The 14,255-nt window shown below is 46.1% G+C and overlaps 2 protein-coding genes across 2 annotated transcripts; both read left to right on the top strand.

Moving 5' to 3' along the window:
- The first annotated feature begins 3,909 nt into the window (after positions 1-3,909).
- LOC123100407 (uncharacterized) lies at positions 3,910-9,210 on the top strand. The gene is made up of 5 exons (XM_044522346.1): positions 3,910-4,443; positions 6,909-6,995; positions 7,066-8,001; positions 8,723-8,824; positions 8,982-9,210. Exons 1-5 carry the CDS (start codon positions 4,057-4,059, stop codon positions 9,126-9,128), a joined length of 1,659 nt encoding a protein of 552 aa, XP_044378281.1. The 5' UTR covers positions 3,910-4,056; the 3' UTR covers positions 9,129-9,210.
- A 1,292-nt stretch (positions 9,211-10,502) lies between these two features.
- Positions 10,503-14,070, top strand: LOC123100408 (31 kDa ribonucleoprotein, chloroplastic-like). The gene is made up of 5 exons (XM_044522347.1): positions 10,503-10,673; positions 12,346-12,447; positions 13,294-13,333; positions 13,517-13,764; positions 13,844-14,070. The coding sequence occupies exons 1-5, from the start codon at positions 10,563-10,565 to the stop codon at positions 13,907-13,909; spliced, it is 567 nt and encodes a 188-aa protein (XP_044378282.1). The 5' UTR covers positions 10,503-10,562; the 3' UTR covers positions 13,910-14,070.
- Positions 14,071-14,255: the final 185 nt, after the last annotated feature.

Genomic DNA, 14,255 nt, shown 5'->3' with positions numbered 1-14,255 from the left:
TAAAGCTCTATATGGACTGAAGCAGGCTCCCAGAGCATGGTACTCACGTCTGAGTCAGAAATTGCAAGCACTTGGCTTTACTCCCTCCAAGTCTGATACATCTCTGTTTATTTACAATAAATCAAATACATCAATATTTGTGTTGATTTATGTAGATGATACCATTGTCACAAGTTCATTAGATGAAGCTGTGGCAGGGCTGTTAAAAGATCTAAGTGCTGAATTTGCTCCCAAGGACTTGGGAGACTTGCATTTCTTTCTAGGTATTGAGGTAAAGAAACATGAAGATGGCCTCCACCTATCTCAGGAAAAATATGCTACTGACCTGGTAAGAAGAGTTGGTTTACAAGGATGCAAGCCTTCATTGACTCCTCTCTCAAGCACAGAAAAATTATCACTTGAAGAGGGAGTTCTCTTGAATCAAGAAGACAGTACTAGATACAGGAGTTTGGTAGGGGCTCTTCATTACTTAACCTTGACCAGACCTGATATATCTTTTGCTGTCAACAAGGTCTGCCAGTTTCTTCATGCACCCACCACAGTCCACTGGACTGCTGCCAAACGCATTGTGATATATGTAAAACATACTGTGAATCTTGGTCTTACTTTCAGCAAGTCATCATCCAATCTTGTTAGTGCATTCTCTGACTCTGATTGGGCAGGAAGTGTCGATGATAGACGATCCACTGGTGGATTTGCAGTGTTCTTTGGACCAAATTTGATATCATGGTGTGCTAAGAAACAGGCTACTGTATCCAGGTCAAGCACTGAAGCAGAGTATAAAGCATTAGGAAATGCTACAACAGAAATTATCTGGGTTCAGTCCATGTTAAGAGAACTTGGTGTGAAGCACACCAGAATTCCTTGTTTATGGTGTGACAACTTGGGTGCCACTTATCTATCTGCTAATCCAGTGTTCCATGCAAGAACAAAACACATCGAGATAGATTTTCACTTTGTCAGAGAAAGAGTTGTCAACAGACAATTGGAAATTCGGTTTGTTCATTCACGAGACCGAGTTGCAGATGACTTTACAAAAGCATTGCCCACAAGAAACTTTGAAGAGTTCAAACGTAATCTCAACTTAACGCAGTTGTGATTAAGGGAGGGTGTTAAGCAACGTATCTACCACGACAGAGTTGACGCATGGGTTCGACCAGGAGTCCACCTCAACCGAAGCTGTAGACTAGGGTAGTTGTGATTCTCTCTTATCTATTGTAACTATCTCTATCTCTCTAGTCTATCCCTTGGGTCTCAAGTCAGGATCCCAACGATGTAATCAACCTCTGTACGTTATGCGGGAGTTGCGCCCCGACCCTATATAACACGAAGCCGTCGCCCTAGGCAGGGTACGACGTTCTCTCACAGCCTTATACTACAAACAGGTCGATTTGTATCTAAATTCTATGAATATTCATACCATTTGAATACAAGAATAGACGGGTGCAGCATTGATGATCTAGTTTATTAAAATAACAAACTCTAGCCCTGAATTTACAAACAAACCCTCATATCCACTTGTGATAAAATTCTATAACAGAAACCCTAGAAGCTCCTCTCTTTTTTGCGAGAAATCCTAGATGCTCCTCTATGCATATAAACTACATATATGAAAAAAATGCCATGTCCAGTACAATATTTTCGAATCAAAGTTAGTTTCATTTACTGTCTATTTGAGAAATAAATTCTTCAATATAATATATCCAGTCACCTTCTAATAAAATCATGATAATTTATGGAGATGCTTCAAATACCATCTTTGCTTTATATTATGAATATGGGGTCGGGCATGACCGCGAGGGCAGTCAGCCGCCAAGGAGTGATTGTTTGTTATCCTCCAAAACTCAGTTAAAGTAGGGCATGCATAGGAATCCTGAAGTGTATTACCTTGAACTTAAAGTCAAAATGGCATTGCATAGTTAAAACTTTTCCAAAGGTTCCAAATTTCCTCCGTCTCCCATCGGGGTTCAAACTGGCTTCCATGTGATGTTGGGTTACATATTGCCATCCTTGCCACGTTTTCCCTCTCTTGTTGTTTTTTCAAAAAAATGCAAAAGCCTTGCGTCTAGATACATTAATAGAATGAAATGTTTGTACAAGCCCTAAGAAGAGAAACACCCCCGTAACTACAAATTACAACTTGATGCCTCCCAGTGCTAGAGATTGCCACCACCGGAAGCAACACCACCATATCCCTCGCGCACGTCATCATCCATTCCCTAGCATGCGACTTAAATGTGTCAAGTAGGCGAACTAAGACAAGTTGTGCATTGTGAAAGATGATCGTGTTTCGATGCTTCCAAGCTCTTGATTCTTTCATCGTAGGCCACCTTCCTCTCCCCAACCTCCGCCCTCCACTCATCGGCTGCCGCCCTCCTCTCCTCAGCCTCCCTCCTCTCCTCAGCCTCCCTCCTCTCCTTCATTTATTTTATCTCCAATGTCGCCCTTACCGAAAAAGGCTTTCGCCCCGCTTTATATATAAAGCACAGATCAACCACAACCCAAGTACAAACACACCCCACGACAACATACGCACACACCCAAGGCGGGATACATAGGCGCTGAGCGCAGCAACACCATCCCTAACACTACAAGAGCAATCGGGGACCTCCACCGTGAACACGCCACCGCGAAGAGATGAAGCCGCATATGACGAACCGTGAGCTCCAAGGCGGCGCCTCCAAGAAGGTTACGACGCTAGCGCGCCGCCACCGCCTGACCCGGGGGTCAGAGTTTCCCCTGGAGCGACACGATGACCGGTGAGAGCCGCCCTTTCAACGGCCGTCTCCTTTCTTATTCTATATGATGTTGCCCAATGATTCCTTGTAGTCATTGTCTCCTCCCTTCTTCAACTTCTTCTTGCCTTTCTTCATCCATTGAGCCTCTTGGTAGCATCCAAGTTGGAAGCGGGGCTTCTTTTTCACTCCTTGACAGTTGATGCATCATCGTCGGTGTCAACTTGTAAAGCATTTCCAACCAAGCTATGTGGTTTCTTATTATTTGGAATTTTGTTGATGAGGCAATTCTTCGATTTCTCCACATTGCGAAGGTCCACCCAACAATGGTGTAAACCGAATGCATTGCCTTTCTTTGCTTTGCCCTTGTACAATTCTTGAGCAATGCTGAGCTACATACCACAATTGTGAAAAGAAGTTAGCCACCAATGCATACAAAAGAAGTTAGCTACATATATCGAAAGTGCCTTTCTGCTCCCGAGCTCAAATGAGCTCGGTGAACAGTAAAATCTTTTTTTTTTCAAAAATCCAACTTTCTTTGGGAGAAACATTGAAAATAGTTCCAAATGCTTGCAAAAATTCGTCATGGAATCACATTCCTGTAAGGCATGGCAAAAAAAAAACTCAGTGCTCCAATGCTTTTGAAAGTAGCATTTTCAGAGTACCGATTTTTTTGCCATGCCTTCTAAGAGTGTGATTTCATGACGAAATTTTGAAGGCACTTAAAACTTTTGTCAATATTTCTCCCAAAAAGACTGAATTTTTTTGAATTTTTTCGATTTTGTTTTGATTTTACTGTTCACCCGAGAACATTTGAACTCGGGAGCAGAAACTCTGCGTCCTATATATATCACCTCCTTCTGCTTCCGGTAGGAGGCGTGCTGGTGAAAGAACGACACCATTGTATATCGGTCATGTATTGCAGCTGTTCCATGCCCAATTTTGTTTTGAGCAAAGTAAACAAAAATATGTGTTGCAGGTGTTTTTTTTTTTCTTTTGAGAAATTGTATGTTTTTTTTTAGTAACGAGAAATTGTACTGGAGCCAATGATAACCGGGCTGGGCAATGTTTTCCCACCGGCCCGGCCCACGTCGCTTTTACGAAACGGCTCGTAGGGGGTTGGAAGTCAAATTTCAAAAAAAGTGAACCGCCCATACGCACAGCAGAGCAGAGGTGCCCGCAACCGCAATCGACGCCGAATTCACCGGCGGTAGAAGCGAGCGCCACCGATCGAGCCAAGATCTGCTGCATTTCTACGCGCGATCCCATAAAGTCCGTTTCTTGGCAGCGGCAGCCTCTGGGGTCCGGGATTCGTACGTCCATGGCGGGATACTGTGGCCTCCTTCACGGCTTCCTGGTTTCTCGGAGGCCTCCGCCTGGTCCAGCCAAGGATTCTGTGGGCGGAAGGACGGGTCCCGCGGCGCCGGACGTTGTGGAGATCAGCTCCGATGAGGAGGAGGAGGAGGAGGACGGATCTCCCCCCGTGGCCAGGAAGCTGCGTTTTGACGATGCAGCTGATGGCGGGGTCTGCGATCTCGTGGTGAAGAAGGGCGAGTCCGGTGGTGCCGACGGCGTTGGCGAGGACGACGGCGACTGCGTGGTTCTGGACGGCGACCCTTATGCGGCCGTCGCCGTTGCGGATGAGGACGGGGCTGCGGGGAACGATGGCGGCTCGGATGAGTTGCAGATAGTTGCAGAGAAAGGCCAGGTAATTCGATCCATGACACTGCATTCATTCTGTGTGTGCCATGGAACAGAAGCACCTTGCGAAAATTGGAGACTACGTATGGAGATGATATGTTTTTGCACTGTGCCATAGACTACGTAACGTATCGGACCTGATCTGATCGGACATCTACGTGTGCATGACTTAACTTCAGAATCGAGTTGCAAACGTCGTATAGACTTTAGAGATGATATATTAATTTTAACATTCTGTGTTCATTTAATGTCGCCCCCAAAAATATGCGCGGAACTAAATCAGGGATCAAAATAAAAGCCATCAAGGCCTTGCAGATTTCCGGATGTAGGCCCAAAAAGAATGACAGGTAAACAAGGGATTAGTCTGCAGAAAATTGCATATAAGGGGTTTTCTCTAATCAAGAAGCTTTTGGGTAAAAGCTGTACCAGGCCTAATACTATTTTTCTTCTCATCTAAGCCCTCTCAAAAAAATTCCTTCACACATTTTCCCAAGGCTAGGGGCCTGCAGTGTCATTCATTTGTTATTTACATTGACAGGTAGTTTTTTTTTAGAACGAAGGCTCAAGAAGAGCCCGGCTTTGAATTAACAAAGCCATCAACCGGCCAGGAGTACAAGAACAAGAACACCACACAACATCGGCCAAACGATACAAGGGGGCTGCAAGAACAGCTTACAACGCTACACTTACAACCAGCAAACAGAAGATTAACTATGAAGAACTGCTAGTTGAGGATAAGCCCACTACAGCAAGGCACCAATATGACTACGAGTGCAGCCTCGAGGATCAGCACCGGCAGAGGAATCGAAGACAGGACTGGAAACCAGCAGAGGAGATGACCCAACACCTGCCCTCTCTAACATCGAAGGGGATCCCTTCCCCTCGCCTAGGCTCGAAGGCGCCGCACCGTCGAATGAAGAGACGCTCACCCGAGAGCTTGAGCAAAGGTTGGTCTCGAGACTGGGCCCGCCACGGAGCACGACCACAAGTTGGAGCACACACACAACAACAACACCGCAGACACCGAAGGCGGCCAATCGTAGAGGGTAAGCCGCCGGAAGAGTTGCCGAAGTGAAGGAGCTACCGAGCCACAGAGACTCGATAGACACCAGCCGCCCACCTACAAGCTGCTGCACGCAACCCCAAAGCACCAATCTTTCCCAGGCGGCGCCTCCAAGGAGGACACGACACACCTGGCGCCGCCGCCGCCCATCCAGCAGGGATTCGAGCTTTCGCCCGGGAACATTGGCCATGGTGTGGAGGGGAGCCCACAACGGCGACTCCAGGGAGTAGAACGACGTCAAAAGGCGCCGCCGCCGCCGTGCTGGAAAAGACCAAACAGGGGTTCCCCCCGGGCTCAACCCACACCACCAGTTTGGGGCGCACCCCGCCGGCACCGGATCCAGCGGCCAGAGGCCCCAAATCGAACGAGCCAGCAGAGGAAGAGAGCAGAGAGGGGAGCCTGACCTTCAGATCTAGAGCGGAGGAAGGATGACCTCGCCGCCCCACAGCCGCAATCCGCCCGCTCCTCGCCACCCGAGCAGCCGAGGAAGCCGGCCCGCACCTCCCGCGCACGCCGCCAGCCGGAGACGGCACCGCCTCGCCGCCAAGGGCCGCCGCCCTGGATCCGGAGTCCTTCTCGAGAGAGAAGGGACGGAGGCCTCGCCGCCACCGTCATCGGCAGCCACACAGGCGCCCGGCGACCGCCTCGGGTGACGGCAAGGGAGGGAGGGAGGATGGAGGGGGCGGCACCGGGGAAACCCTAGGCGCCCTCGAGCCGCCCTGGGGAGGGCAGCGCGAGGGGGGGGGGGGCATTGACAGGTAGTTACTGAGGAAGGCAAGCTATTTTGTTTCCCTCCATTTTGATATGTAGAATTGCATTTTGATCCCGCAAATACCGTACGAGCAGTGGTGTGCATACCTAGTCCTGATTTATTGGACATGTATGTGTGTTTGTCTTCAGAATCGAGTTGCAAAGGTGATTCGGAGAGCATGTGGATTTCTTTACAGAAAACAGGAGACAAAAATTTAAGAGTCTATCGTGTGTTCAGTCACTGCTGCAGAACACAACTTATGATTCCAAATAATGTGAAAGATGCATTATTCAACCTGTAACATGGTTTCTGCCCTTCCATACTTGGCCCACCTGAGTACCTGACTATTGTGCAATTATCTACTTTAGCCTATTATTTTTTATTTCTTTGTATTTGTCTTAGAGCAGGCCGCTAAGTTTTTCATTGCAAAATATAGCTTGGTTGGGCGTTCGTGGTCACTACCGATGCCATTATATATTTTTGATATTTGGGCTTGTTTCTTCTAATACAAAATAAGGCCCATTTAGATGCGCATTTCAGAAAAGGAAAAAATTGTTACATAGACGCCCATTATACATTTCTTTTATGCAGAACATGTAGTACTATTGTTTAACTGCGCTAGCATTCCTTCATTATTGGCTCTGTTTTTGCTCTGCAGGTAGCATGCCGCGACTTCCCTCACTCACGCCATTTATGTTCTACTATGCCCTTCGGCGCTACCTCCCACGAGAAGCACTGTACCATGGTGAGTTGCAAGCATTTTCACTCCCTGATCCTGCTGGCAATGCGAATTCATTGTTGTTTTCCAAATGCAGTGCTACTGCTTTGTATGCGACGCCCCAGCTCCGTGCGCTTATTGGGGTAAAGGTCTCTCGGCTGATGATCATTGTCATGCTACGGATAAGGAAACAAAATGGAAAACGATGAGGCTTGCATTCAAGTGCAAAGGGCTTCAGGCATCTCATCCAGAAAAGGAAAACCTTGTATACCCTACAATGGTGCACCCAACAGTGACATCAGTTTTCAGCCGCCTTTCACTTGCCAACCGGAGTCCTCTTCGGAATGTTGTGAACCGAAACCAAGAAGGTCATACTTCAGTTAGAGCGCCACTGAATGTACAGCGAACTGCCAGTGCACCAAGCCCTGCGACAAGAGCAAGCAATGCTCACACTGCTCAGGTTACTCACCTAGTAGAGCCGACTATCAGTGCACCAAGGCCACACCCCGCAATAAGAGCTTCAAGTGGTACAAGCAATGCTCACACCGCTCAAGTAACTCCCCCTTTAGAACCAACAGTCATTGCAGCAATGCCACACCCTGCGATAAGAGCTGGAAGAGTTACAAGCAATGCTCACACTGCTCAGATCACTCAACCCATAGATCCAACTGCCGGTGCACCAAGAGCAAACCTTGTGATAAGAGCTGCAAGAGATACACACAATGGTTACACTTCTCAAATTAGTCACCGTGTGGAGCAAACTGTCAGTGCATCAAGAGAATACGCTGCAACTGCTGCGACGAGAGCTGCAAGACATGCTAGCAATGCTCACACCGCTGAAAATACGTACCCTTCCACTGCCTTCAGCTACCTGCCAGAGCCAGACAGGCATGAAGAGGACAGGGAGTACATGACAGAGGAGGAATACGTGCGAGATGGCACAAAGTTGTATGTTGGGAACCTACCTTACAACATTGGCAACAGGGCCCTCGCGTTGAGCTTCGAGCATGCCGGCGCCGTCCTGTCCTCGAAGGTGAGACTCATCGCTCTTCATTGCCATATCTGCTCATCGATATGTGAAATCCTTTACCAGCACGAATGGGCTTATGCGCAATTGAAGCTGCTAGCAAGGTTTTGGTTATCGAATGAGGCAATTTTATCGAGGGGGACTGGTAAACGTGGTTACCACGGTTACCAAGAAATACCGAGAATATTTATTTCGAACGAATTTTATAGTTGAATTTTGAATTCAAATAAGTGAATGAACAAACATTCAAACCAGAGACCTCTCAAAACAAGAACTAGGTTGCTACCAACACGTTAGAACCAACTCTCACGGCATTAATTAGATCCTATGTACTTTACTAAAAGTCGAGTGTTTAAATTCAAAAAATTGGTATTTTTTGCTCGGTATGGGGATTTACCCAGGGGCGTGGAAATACGCCGTAACCATGGGAAATCTTAAAATTTCGACCGGTAACCAAAACCTTGGCTGCTAGAGTCAGTTGGCTAGTTTGTAATTTCTTGCAAAATATGTCTAGGTTGAGTCTTACCACTCGGATTGATCACTACTCATTAAATTGCTAGGTGATCTGTTTTTATCAGTACTGCACTAGTGTCGTTTGTTTCGTCGGCACTCCTTTTTTCTTTGAGATAATTTCATCAGCATTCGGCAGAAGGATATGCATGTTTTCTTTTTGGCTCTCTGTTCTAAAACAACAGATAAATATAATATGTACTGTTGGGATTTGCAGGTCGTTTACAACAGAGAAACAGGCCAGAGCCGTGGATTTGGGTTTGTCACCATGGGTACTGTTCAGGAGGCTGAGAGGGCTGTGAGGATCTACCATGGCTATGTGAGTATATTTTGCAACTTGATGAGGCTTGTTTATTTGTATTTCCCGAAATTCAATTCGTTTCTTTCGGTTGTCATGGTTAATTCATATGAGATGTAGCTTGTGGTAAAGAATGTAGAATTCTCATGCTTTTCTGATTGGCCTTCAATGTGGGCAGGAAGTGTACGGCAGACGTCTGATTGTGCGCAAGGCAGCTCCTAGAGGCGCCGCCCCCAGCGACAAGAGTCATACCAGCAGGAAGGGGATGAGGATTATACGTCTGAGTACGACGACGAGCTGCTCGAGGAAGCCAAGGTGTCACTAGTAGAAAAAAGGCCTTTAGTCCCGATTCGCAAAGGCCTTTAGTCCCGGCTGTGCAACCGGGACTAAATATGCGCGACTAAAGACCCCCCCTTTAGTCGCGCCTCTTACGAACCGCGACTAAAGGCTTTAGTCCCGGTTCTCGTGGCTAACCGGGACTAAAGGCCTCCGCAGGTTTAAACCTGGTTTTTTTGCGAATTTTTTTAATTTTTTTTATTTTCAAATTTCTGAATTATTTTAACCTCTAATCTCTAATCACCACCCCTCATCACTGCTCAATTTATCCTCTAATCTCTAATCACCCCTCATCATTCCAAATCATCTAACTTCCCGGACGGTCACCCATCCTCTCACTACTCCAGCCTGAGCACGCTTAACTTCCGGGTTCTATTCTCCCTCGTTTCCAAGTCTGCACTTGTTGTTTTCCTGACAATAGTAGGATGTCAATTCTATTAACCCTCAGGAATTTAGCTTCAGCATGAAGTGACACATTTCACTGTTTGAGATTGAAACTATTGTTTTAAAAAACAATAATTATTTAGTGACACTAATATTTCGGCAATAATTAGTTTGACCACTATTTGACCAGATTTGACCAAAATTTAAAAAAAACTGAAATAATTATTTAATAACACTAATATTCTAGAATAATTAGTTTGACCATTGTTTGACCACAGTTTGACCACAATTTGAAATTTTTTGAATTTTTTTGCCTCTCCAGATCTTAAAAGCCCCGTATCTTTTTTTCTGTTAGGTTTTTGAGGATTTTGAAAATGTTTAACGGGGTTCCCCCGATTAAATTCGGATGTAACTTTTCGAGTAGATGATTTTTCATATAAAAAACTTTTTCATCCGAGTTCGTATGCAAAAGTTATGCCCATTTTAAGAAATTCCAGAGAGATTTTGCAAATAAAGTCGAAATTCATATTTGTTAATTTTCCCAACAACTAGACCACATATCACATGAGAAACTTATTTTATTTTATTTTTTTGACATTTCCATCATTTTCTTTTGTTTTTTCTAAAACTGAAAAGGCGATGGGGGGGGGGGGGTAGAGTTTGAAAATGAGGCCTCAAATCCCTTTAGTCGCGGTTGGCCAGACCAACCGGGGCTAAAGGTCTAACCTTTAATCCCGGTTGGTCTGGCCAACCGCGACTAAAGGTTCGGGCCATTAGTCGCGGTTGGCCAGACCAACCGGGACTAAAGGTCTAACCTTTAATCCCGGTTGGTCTGGCCAACCGCGACTAAAGGCCTTCGGGCCAGCCTGAGGACCTTTAGTCCCGGTTGGCCAGGCCAACCGGGACTAAAGCCCCTCCCCTCCGCCAGCTGTCGACCGAGCGCGCTGGGCCCAGATAGTTGGTCGCGGGTCTCCTCCCGAACCGCGACTAAAAACCCCTTTGGTCGCGGTTCGATTATTTTGGGGACTAATGGGGGCGTATGGAAGCCTCTTTTTCTACTAGTGTGTATGTCGGGAACCTACACTACGACATTGACAGCCGGTATCTCGCCGAACTCTTCGAGTATGCCGGTATCGTTGAAGACTCCAAGGTGAGCCTTTTAGCTCTCATTATCCAATACCCATGTCTGACTCCTTAATAATCTACACACATCTACAAAATTACAAATTTTGCAATGGATGCTTGTTCTGTGTGGAGGGAAAGCTGAATCGGATATAGTATATATCTTATTATTTGGATATGCCATGCTACTTATTAATCTGTTATGGGAGTAAAGTTGTTTCTTTATACTATTTGTTCGTCAGTTTGTGCGGGTGTTGAGAGGCAGTTAGAAGATCACACACAATAACTTCTCATCGGTGCTAAACCATAGGCTGCACTGTTTATTTTATACAATCACACAATCATATGCATAATCTGAGCTCCCTATAGGATCTGTGTAACTGACAACGAAAATTATATACATGACACTGTGACCGACAAAGTGGTACGTTTAGAAAAAACGAAGGTGCTCACTCGTCAGACCAGGTGATGCCCTCCATGCCGACGTTCTGGTCGAGCCCCAATGCGTTCCACACCGCCGGAGACGCGTCGACGATGTTGTTGGCACAGGGTGGCTCGTAGTTGTGGTCCTCGTCGCAGCCATACACGGAGTCGCACTCGTCCACCACCTTGGCGTACACGGAGTTGCCATTGGCACTGATCTTGATACGGTGCCCGCAACGGGCCATGTTCTTGAACCAGCCGGTGGAGAGCGCGACGACCATCTCCACGTCGCTATGGTAGGCGTTGTCACACTCCGATGGGCCACCGCCGTCCTTGCCCTTCTCGAAGCTGTTGAGCGTCAAGACGGCCTTGGTGGTCGCGGTGACCGGGGGCGAGCAGTGGTACTGCGGGTATCTCTTGCCGTCCTCACAGCAGTCCGGGTCGTTGCTCTTCTCGCAGTTGCCCGACTTTCCTGGAAGATAGCCACTTGCACGGCAGACGCCAAGACCCGGGCGGAGTGAGGACGCGATGTGGGAGGTGGAGAGCGCCGCCAGCAGGAAGATTGCGATGGTGGCTAGAGCTCTTGCGGTAGCCATCTTAGCTACTGAACACACTTGAACTGTAACCTTCTTTTTTTTGGTTGCTGCTACACTGGTTTGTTTTTGCGTGGTTAGAGAGCTGCAGGGTCGACTTTATATAGTGATCTACTCCTACTTCAGTTGTGAACACCAATTAGTTGCATGCTCTCCACGGCAAATCGTTCGTAAGTTCAGACATGAAAGTCCGTAACGTACCAAATGGTTCGATAAATAGGACGGACATATTCTGTCTCTCAGCGTGATCCATCGGAAAGACCTATGATAAAATACTGCAGAATAGGTTCAAGGAACTGAAGGAATTGATAGCAACACTTCGGCACCCTTTTCCCGATGCTTCCGATCGCGACCAACAGTATGAGCATCTGTAGCATCTTAAAATTTAGCGCAAACAGTTTTTCTTTTCCTTTTCTCTCCCATCTTTTGCTTCTGCATGCAAACTCCATTTGAACTACGTATGCACCACACATTAATTCAGAACTTGATAAAACAATACTTCAAATTCAAGTTTTTGAATTAAATATTTAAACCCGAAACACACCATTATAGTCCTAATGAAGTAATAATCCAAATAAACGTGGTAAAAGTGCATGAATCAACCGCCGTCAAGTTCCCACAAGTGCTCAACAAGATCATCTTAGAGTTGGTGATGATGTCAGTTTCAACTTTGTGTGTGTGCAGGTCATTTGCAACAGGAACACAGGCCAGAGTCGTGGGTTTGGGTTTGTCACCATGAGTTCTGTTGCGGAGGCTGAGAGGGCTGCAGAGATGTTCCATCGCTATGTAAGTATACTCTATATCTTGATGGGTCTAGTTTCTTTATATTTTCTGAATTTAATTAAGAATTAAATAGGACCTGCTAGTAACCAATCTGCTTGCAGCATGAATGAAAATGAACTACTCCCGGTTTGCATTTGCACACACACCTTTCAACCTTTCAAGCAGTACATTCCAACAATAATCTGGTACTGGTTTTCTCATTTTAAGTTCTTGTGGGTGTATGTGACCGTGCTCTCAGTTGCTGATCTGAGGAAACCTCAATCTGAAGCAAACTTAATCATCGGCCATTTTATTCTCCGAAGTTAATTTGCCACCTTATTCATCGGCATGCCATGAGATGAGAGTGTTCTTGATCCTTTCAAGTAGCTGTTGACTTGTTTTGTTGACCTTTCTAGTTTCTTTATATTTTCTTAATGAATTTAGTTAAAAGTTAAATAGGACCTGCTAGTAACCAATCTACTTGCAGTATGCATGAAAATGAGCTTCTTCTGGTTTGCATTTGCACACACACCTTGCAAATTTTCAAGCAATACATTCCTTAAGTAATGTGGTACTGGTTTTTCTCATTTTAAGTTCTTGTGGGTGTACATGACCGTGCTCGCAGTTCCTGATCTGAGGAAAACCTTAACCTGAAGCAAACTTAATCGTCGGCCATTTTATTCTCCTAACTTAATTTACAGCCTTATTCAATCATCGGAATGCTATGAGAAGAGAGTGTTCTTGATTCTTTGAAGTAATTGTTGTTGACCTTTAAATGCCAGAGTCATGTGTAATCCACATGGTCGATGATCTAAGCTGGTGCTAAAGAACATGGAAATTGCATCTTGTCTGACTAACCTTTCTGGACAGGAAGTGTACGGCAGGCGTCTGACCGTGCATAAGGCAGCTCATAGAACTAGTGGTGCAAGGGTGGAAACTCCACGTCGATCTGTGAACGACAATGCAACTCCTGGATCAAGAGGCTTCCGAATGGACCCCCCTCGCCGTCGATCAGTGAACAATGCAACTCCTAGATCAAGAGGCTTGCGAATGGACACCCCTCGCCGTCATTCCGCAAACAAGGCAGCAACACCAAGATCATCAAGGGTGGAAACTCCTCGGCGCCGATCTTGGCATCGGTTCGGAATCTACGTGGGAAATCTGCCGTGGCAGGTGGACGACTCTTGGTTGGAGGAGCTGTTCAGTGAGCACGGCGATGTGTTTGATGCAAGAATCGTGTACGAGCGCAGAGGAGGGACCTGGCGTTCGCGGGGTTTTGGTTTTGTCACGATGGCGAGGGAGGAGGAAACTTATGACGCTGTTTATGCTCTGAACAAACAGGTCAGTGTTCAAGTGTCGACTGCCAGTTTGAGTCGCCATTCAGTTCAGAGATCTGGTTTTCACTTTGAATTTTGTGCAGATTCTTGAGGGACGTACCCTGCTAGTGGAGGTTGCCAAGGAGCGGCCACGGCGAGGCTTTTACTGAAGATATATGCTGGTTGTACTATAGGGCATGCATTGTGCAATCCTACAGGAACAACATAATGTTTCTGTGGAAATTTCATGGATTTTGCAGAAATATAGGGAGAAGTTCCTGAAACTTCCGTGATGTTGGACCTAATGTTGGTACAGAACGATCTTTTCTTTCACGAGTTTGGACCTAGTTTTTCATGAGGCTGGAATTTCCGGAAGTGAGAAGGAAATTTTTCCTCGTGTTAAGAATTTTGCAAGAGAAACAGAAACTTTTCCATGATGTTGGACTTAATGTTTATTGAAAATTCCTTTACAACGGCAGCCTTCCCACAAGAAATTTATAGGAATTTTAATTCCGC

The sequence above is a fragment of the Triticum aestivum genome, chromosome 4D (assembly GCF_018294505.1).
Source record: "Triticum aestivum cultivar Chinese Spring chromosome 4D, IWGSC CS RefSeq v2.1, whole genome shotgun sequence".
In the NCBI taxonomy this organism is placed as follows: domain Eukaryota; kingdom Viridiplantae; phylum Streptophyta; class Magnoliopsida; order Poales; family Poaceae; genus Triticum; species Triticum aestivum.
The sequence above is the reverse complement of the archived record's forward strand: the minus strand, read 5'-3'. Positions and strand labels throughout refer to the sequence as shown.

Bases quoted from the DNA above. Each gene is read 5' to 3' on its own strand.
- LOC123100407 (XM_044522346.1), top strand. From the start codon at position 4,057: ATGGCGGGATACTGTGGCCTCCTTCACGGCTTCCTGGTTTCTCGGAGG. The intron at 8,002-8,722 runs GTGAGACTCATC...TGGGATTTGCAG, and splicing joins GCGCCGTCCTGTCCTCGAAG to GTCGTTTACAACAGAGAAAC. The intron at 8,825-8,981 runs GTGAGTATATTT...CAATGTGGGCAG, and splicing joins TGAGGATCTACCATGGCTAT to GAAGTGTACGGCAGACGTCT.
- LOC123100408 (XM_044522347.1), top strand. From the start codon at position 10,563: ATGGAAGCCTCTTTTTCTACTAGTGTGTATGTCGGGAACCTACACTAC. The intron at 12,448-13,293 runs GTAAGTATACTC...CTTTCTGGACAG, and splicing joins CAGAGATGTTCCATCGCTAT to GAAGTGTACGGCAGGCGTCT. The intron at 13,765-13,843 runs GTCAGTGTTCAA...AATTTTGTGCAG, and splicing joins TTTATGCTCTGAACAAACAG to ATTCTTGAGGGACGTACCCT.